Source organism: Melitaea cinxia, chromosome 3 (genome assembly GCF_905220565.1).
Source record: "Melitaea cinxia chromosome 3, ilMelCinx1.1, whole genome shotgun sequence".
Taxonomy (NCBI): Eukaryota; Metazoa; Arthropoda; class Insecta; order Lepidoptera; family Nymphalidae; genus Melitaea; species Melitaea cinxia.
The window spans coordinates 15,907,422-15,915,283 of NC_059396.1; the positions used below are offsets into that span (position 1 = coordinate 15,907,422).

General features: G+C 31.7%; 1 protein-coding gene across 1 annotated transcript; it reads left to right on the plus strand.

The window, feature by feature from the left end:
* The first annotated feature begins 5,318 nt into the window (after positions 1-5,318).
* On the plus strand, positions 5,319-7,862 carry LOC123669230 (outer dynein arm-docking complex subunit 4). The gene is made up of 3 exons (XM_045602855.1): positions 5,319-5,876; positions 6,234-6,494; positions 7,223-7,862. Exons 1-3 carry the CDS (start codon positions 5,361-5,363, stop codon positions 7,478-7,480), a joined length of 1,035 nt encoding a protein of 344 aa, XP_045458811.1. The 5' UTR covers positions 5,319-5,360; the 3' UTR covers positions 7,481-7,862.

The window sequence follows — 7,862 nt, forward strand, 5'->3', positions numbered from 1 at the left end:
CAATCCAGTCAATCAGTTCAGCCTATTGCAGACCACTGCTAGACATAAGTCTCCCCAAGTTTACACAGACATCCCGGTTTTCTTCAATCCTCATCCAGTGGGCCGGAGGACGTCCCACACTACGTTTGCTAACACGCGGTCTCCACTCCAGGACACGTTTGCTCCAACGGCCATCCTGCGGCACAGGTGGCCAGCTCACTACCACTTCAACTTACTAATTCTGTGGGCTATGACGGTTACTTTCGTCCTTTGAGAGATATCCCGTTCATTGCATAACCCGTTCCATTGCACGTTGAACCACTTTAAGCGCGTGGACCAGTCCCTTCGTCGTCATCTTCGTCGTTCATTAGTCTTCAAGCATCGACGGAGCTATCGTAAAAATTGATTTTGTAAATATCAACTTAAATTACATGTGAATTACTAAAACTTCACTATATATATATTATATCACTATATATATGTATACATTATTACATATTTACACAGTATTATACATTATTACATTACACATATATCTATATACATTATTTATCTCTCGTTTCTTTTTTAAATTATATACATAATTGAAACTATATAAAAAAGAAGAGAAGAAAGTTAAAAAGTTGTTAGAAATTACAATATTTTTAGTCCTCCCGTGACTATGGTTGCTAATCTGAAAAGAAAATTACTTTCAAATAACATTAACTTTAAATTATATTTTCTTTGATGAGCGGCGGTATATACGGCTGTCTGTTAATATACAATTTTACATGGTTTTTATTCTAAAACTTCCATCAGAATGTATCACATATCGAAAGCGAAGAGAAATAAAATTACAGGGATTAAAATATTAAAAAAAAGGTTAGTTATAGATGAATGCCATAAGGCAATATCGTTTGCAGGCTGTGGATTTAGCGATAACAATGTAAGAAAACTTTTGCTTCACACGAAATCCATTTAGTCTGGCCAGAATAGTTAAAATTATCAGAATTATAATGAAATTAACGTTAAAACCTACGATTTATTACATCGGAACGGCGTTGTACAGCACAACACTATCCATCAAGGCGAGGTTCGGGCACGCAAATATTTACTGAAATTACTCTGCCTTTTTGGTTGTATATTTGACAATCGAGGCTACACGAGGACAATCAATCAATTTTATTAACTGAATATATATAATCGATGTCTGGATTACGTAAATATATTCAGAGCTCTGCTATATTGGTTATATATCACTGCTTAAAATAGATCTGTTCTTTTATTAAGTTAGAAAATTTTAAGAAAAAATAAATTTAACTATTTCTTCATACTTCAGGATTTTCTCCAAGACCTACAGTTTTTTTTTTTTAATTTTCTTAAAAACATTTTTCCGCATCAAATATAATATAAATAAGTTTTTATAAAAAATATAACGCTGCTAAGCCGGATTTGAACATGTGCCTTTTTAAGTCCATATTCACTGGAATGTCTTGACAATACATATATAACTAGTACCTGGGTGACCGGCTTAGCTCGGTATTTTTAGTAAATCGTGTTTTTTGGAAATTATATTTAAATACGAATTAATATGTATTTATAAAATATGAGTAATGTTTTTTTACCGACTATAATAAACAATATCAATAAATATAAAAAATCAAAAACAAAAATTATTAAAAAATAATAATTAAAATATAAAATAGTATTAGATCTAGTACTTATAAATGCATGCGACACAATTATTACCACTATAGAGTTGACATAACTTTCTGATACAGAAAATCAGTAGTTAATTAAACATAAAAATTTATTCTGTTACTTCGACAAAAGTTATTAAAACAACTTTTGACATCTATTGTACGTTTATATATAACTTTAGAAAATATTAAAGTTTATTAAAGTAGTAGTAATTGCATAACTATAAAAAAACTAGATAATCCACGCGGTTTCACCCGCTATCAGTTTTAGCCATCAGATTAATGACGCTACTCTGTTCATACAAGTAAAAACGTAATTTTTAATCTATAAGGTATACACCATTCCTCAATAAACAGGTTCTAATACTATCAATAATAATTTTATATGCAGTATACATATGAATCTTACAATATGTGTACTTAAATGAATTGCACCGTGTACCTGTTATTTGTTACAAAATGTTACCTTTATAGACAGGTTATCTGTAGAACTCACTATACCAGCGATAAGACCGCCTTTGCACTTTAGTCAATATTTTTTTTCTTTTTAATGTACTTGTAAGTGCGCAACAATATAAAGTATAATAAAATAAAATAAATAAATACTATTTGAAATCTTATAATTAACCGGCTTATGTTACAATGTTCAAACACGAAAACTTTGATTTACTAAGCATATCTATATCAATAATAAATAAATTCATTCACCACAAATTTCACGTTTAACCTTTAAAAAAAATGCGTGCGTACAGACCTGTCAGAAGAGTACACCTGTCAGAAGAGTACACCTGTCAGAAGTGAAACTTCTTTGACAAACTAATTAAAAAAAAACTAACGCCATTTTTGGCGCAAACTTGTGGAGGCCTATGTCCAGCAGTGAACTATATTAAGCTGAAATGATGATGATGATGATGATGATGATTTAGACAAAACAAAACTCAACAATAGTTACTGTTACAACAGTTAGATACTTACCTATTGTTTTGAAAAATATGAAACGTACAGAATGAGCCTCGTTATAATGTTACAACAAAAAATATATTATACATAGAATAGGTACTGTTTATCTACAACTAGTAATAGCGTAATGCTTTGTAGCCTATTTATCCTCTGATAATAGATCAATAACAACAAACACAAACAATTCCTCTATATAGTTATACGTTTTATCTATTTAGTTTAATTAGTATTTAGCACTTTTTATACATTTGATTACAACAAAATATTTCAGTACGAGTTGTTTTAAGAAATGGGTCGAGGAAAAGAACCAGAGCAGCAGACCAGCAATCCGGTAGAGTCTAAAAAGTATCGAGACGAGGCCAACGGTCATTTCAAAAATGGAAATTATGAACGCGCTCTAACATCCTTGAACAAGGTAGATAAAGGGAAATAATTGAAATTTATAGCAACCAATTTCATTGTTTGTAAATATATATTTATATATCACTTATTGCTTTGATAATAAATAAATATGTTTAGCATACACAGGTCGTCTGGTCCTAAGCTAGCGTAGCTAGCTAACAGGCATGTTTCAAGTTACTGGATACTTCTAGATATGAGTGTGCATATTATTTCGTAAAAAAAAATGTGTTTATAAAAAGCACACCTATGAATAAATATGTATATATCACACAAAGATTCGATGCGGGAATCGGTCCCACAACTGGGCCAACAGTCCAGTCAGCTCCCAGCGATAGGTTCACCTTGAGAGGCAAGACATTAAATTTTGTCACAATATCAAACATTTTTACTAGCGTTATTAATAATGCTATAAATAGTGCTAGTAAAATATTGTTTGTTTTTATTATCGTCATCCTAAAACATATCACATGTGAAATAAAATCGATAAATTAATATGGTTTAAGTTTATTACTAATCAAAGTACAGTTATTGGGATTAATACATATCGATGGTGGAAAGGCATATCATATTAACCGTCATTTTTGGCGATATCGAGTTATATATACCGTTGGAATCGGGAGAATGAACTCTTTCGAATGGTCCTGGTTTCAGTTCGATCTGAAGACTTTTATGGTCGTTAATACACCACTAATTTTGAAGTTTTTCATATTTTCTTGTGTTTTAACTCTATAGTAAATAGTGTATTTTGTCATTAAAACACCGCTTAACTAAAAATTTTATCTTATGCTACTTTGCCTTGCTTGACTTTAACCAAATTTAAATGTTAAAACAATTTACCAAATTATAATATTATCATTTTTGTAATTATACCCAACTTGACTTTTCTTGATCAGTAGAATTAAAACATTTTACTCCGATTTTAAATGTTAGTTATTGTAAGTTAATACATTTTACTCTACTCTAAAATGCCATGTTTCCAAGATAATAATATATTTTACCTATCCAAAATAAGGTAACATTATGCGTCGAGTCGTTTTTCTCTTCTTTCTAGAATCTATTTTAATACAATAAAACAAATTTACTTGTTTTTTTTTTTACAAACAAAATCTGCATTTAAACTGACCATTTGTCATTCTGAATCTTCGTACCTCCGCCAATAAGGCAGATGTTTTACCAGACTCAGATTTTGAAGACATTCCAAACGTTGAAATAGATGATAGCTGAGTATTACCTAAGAAGTTTCATTAAACACTCGTTATGGTGGACTGAAAAGTTTTTTAATAGTTAGGTGTTAAGATTTTGAGTTATCTTTTAAAAATACTGAAAATCGTTCAATACAAATTAAAACTGTCCAAAGAACATATTGTAGCTTAATTTTTTTATCAAGTATTAATTTAAGTTTAATAATATAATTATATGTTATATAGTATGTTTGTAAACATCAGTGTGAAAGTTTAATTCAGTTTTTAATTGTAACTTTATGATAAATATAATTTCAGTTAAACATTTATTTTTCATTTTTTTTTTATAATTTTCAGGATTTTGTTAAGTTTTCGAAAGTTTAGTTTGTGGCTTAAATTGTAGTTAAGTATACACTTAAGCTACTTGACACTCTTTGTTCGAAAACACTGATGCCTGTACAACTGTTTTTCCAGGTTCGCATAGATATGAAAAGGTTACATAAAAGTGTTTACCTCTCTCTGGTCATGATTGGATTTGTTTTTAAGTCATTTTAAGCGATAGCAATAGCACATTTATTTGGATATAAAACAACTTACTTGAAAATATTAAATTATATTTTGGATATAAAACACTTTGCTTGATATTTTTTGGATGTAATATTTGGATATAAACTAATTTTACCTATCTGAGATTTTATGGTATTTTGTATTAACTCCATAAAATAATACAAATATTAGACATACGTCATTTTTTATTAAATGTATATATTTGTAATAAGTTTTATTACTATTTCACTTAATTTCATAGAGATATCTCCAATACTTTAAAAGTTATGAAGTTTTTCAAACTTTAATCGTCTCTCCTGATCATTTTACTAGATGGCGGATAATACATTTTGCCTTTTCATCGTCGATATAGAGTATAGAACTTGTTTATTCAAGGTAAGTAAAATACGACGTGGAGATCGACATAATATTTCTAACAGATAACAGCTAAACTAAATGTTGTCCTAAAGTAAGCTTTCACACAATTGGAGGAAAAGTCCGTAAGAGGGTGCGAAAACACATTCAATCACCATGACGACGACAGCTAGGGCGTTTGTATCGATGCCTCTTCACACACTTACATGTTACATAAGAGTACAAACTCGCTAGAATCATGTCCCATGTGTCGGTATTAAAAGCTTTGGAAAATGAAGATAACGCTAAAGCCCAAGTACGGTCCATACTTGGACCGACAAAAGATGCGGAATTCCTGCAAAGCTTCGTACGAGTTGGTATCGGCGATGAAGACGATGAACTACCAGTTCAAAAGGCGTCCATCAGCAAAAGAGCCCCACAATCAGCTGAAAAACCGGAATCTTTACCTGAAGATGAGAAATTCTCTTCATCAGGGAGAAAAGAGTCAATTAAACCAGAAAAAAAGAAGTTTAGACGTAAAATAAAGCGCGAAAGACGTCGTCGTGAAGAAGAACTGTATACAGATAAAGATCGGGCGGCTGCTGTGGTAATGGGATACAAGGATATCAAGCTCTCCCTCAATATGAAAGACAAAGCGGAGAGAAGTAACGCACTCCAGATACCGGTTGAAGCTGACGCTGGCACTTTATTGGCTTTAGCGCGTGCTGAGATGATGAGAGAACGCTATCGAACTGCTTTGACATTTGTGGATAAGGTGTAGAAATTGTATTACAAGTGGGAGCAAAATATGCTGTATAAAAACTATTGAATTAAATAATCGTATCCGCTGTAAAAAAGCTGGTGCTCTCGTGATTTTGCTTTTAAAATTCTTTTTCTGCTAATAAAATTTAAATTTTTAGCACACAATTTTAATTATTTTATTTCAATTAACGTCTTAAAATTAATGTCAAAAATTAACATATTGATAGTAGGTACACATCAAAAATGTACCTATAATTTACAGTGTTTATTTAAAGCAAGACAAAGGTGTGCAAGACAGTCTTATCGCTTATAATTTCCAAGTAATCTGAACACGAAATATTACAGTACTTAAAAAGTTACTTTGTTACAGGCAATTGAGCTGGCTCCAGAAGAGAAAGCCGCTTTTGTTGCTCGCAGCAAATGCTATTTACTTCTCGGAGAACCACGCAAATCTTTAGACGATTCGGAAACTGCTTTGAAACTTGACCCAAAACATGCAAAGGCTCTACTTCAGAAGGCTGAAGCATTGTACTATTGCGGCGAGTTCGAGTTGAGTTTGGTGCATTACCATCGAGGACTGCGTGCACGACCTGACTTGAACGAATTCCGACTTGGGGTTCAAAAGGCTCAGGTGCGTTATTGTTTATTATAGTTAATATTATCTAATAATAAGATCAACTTCATCTTATTACATTTATCATTCGCAATTTAATACTTTTTTCAAGCAGTATTGTGTTCCTGTTGGTAAGTAAGGTGACCAGAGCTCCTGGGGGGATTGGGGATTGGGTCGGCAATGCGCTTGCGATGCTTCTGGTGTTGCAGCCGTCTATAAGCTACGGTAATCTCTTACCATCAAGTGAGCCGTACGCTTGTTTGACTACCTAGTGATATAAAAAAAAAATCATATCTTCTCTAATATATAAAATTCTCGTGTCGCGGTGTTTGTTACCAAACTCCTTTGAAACGGCTGGACCGATTTTTGGAGGAAATTTTGTGCGCATATTGGATAAGTCTGAGAATCGGCCAACATCTATTTTTAAACCCTAATTTATAAGGGTGGCCCACACCGAAATATATATATTTTTTCATTTTTTGGCAATTTTTTATTATTATGATCTGGCATTGAAAAACACATACAACCCTAAATTTTCACCCTTCTATAACAAACCTCTACTTTTAATAGCGTTTAGCGGCAAAACAAGGTTTGCCGGGTCTGCTAGTATTTATGTAAAATAAAGAAATAAAATAAAAACAGTCAAATGCAAACCGCATTTTTTTTCATAAATTCTTTTTTAAAGTTTTAATAATAGAAAAGTACTCACGAAGTCCATTAATAATAATTAATGACCATCTTTTCAGGAGGCTATTGAAAATACTATTGGAGCAGTGAAACCTGTAAAGAAAACTTCTAAGCGAGCAGCTTCGAAGTCATCTAGACCAGTGCTGGGACAGCTGATGTCCGATAAGATCTACCTCGAGAATCTACTCAAGAACCCAGACTTAGCAATAGCGGACAAAAAGAATGCTGTCGTTATGAAACAGGCTGAAGAGGCAATACGTTTCTTAGAAAATAGGGAGGAATTTTGGAGGCAACAACAAACAGCAAAGCGTCATTAATAATTTTATAGCGCCTTAATCCTCTTTTTGAAACAGCTTTCTTAATTTGTAGTCTTTTTAAAATAAAATCATTTTTCATTCGATTTGTAGGATTTATTACCACAATACGAAAAAAAAATTCTTCTAGATCACAAGAGTGTAATGTAATAAATGTAATTGCGATCACAATGATTACTATATGTACAAGAAATAATGATTGTTTTAGGATTAAATGTAGCTAAAATGATATGTTCGTCATTATCTAGGTTTATATAGTTCCAATATTGTTAACATCGATTATAACACTTATAGAGCATAAAACTTGCGAATTATATTCCGAACATTTTTATGCGCTCAAGCTTTTTTAAGTAATTAAATAAAAATATAAATATATATCTATAAA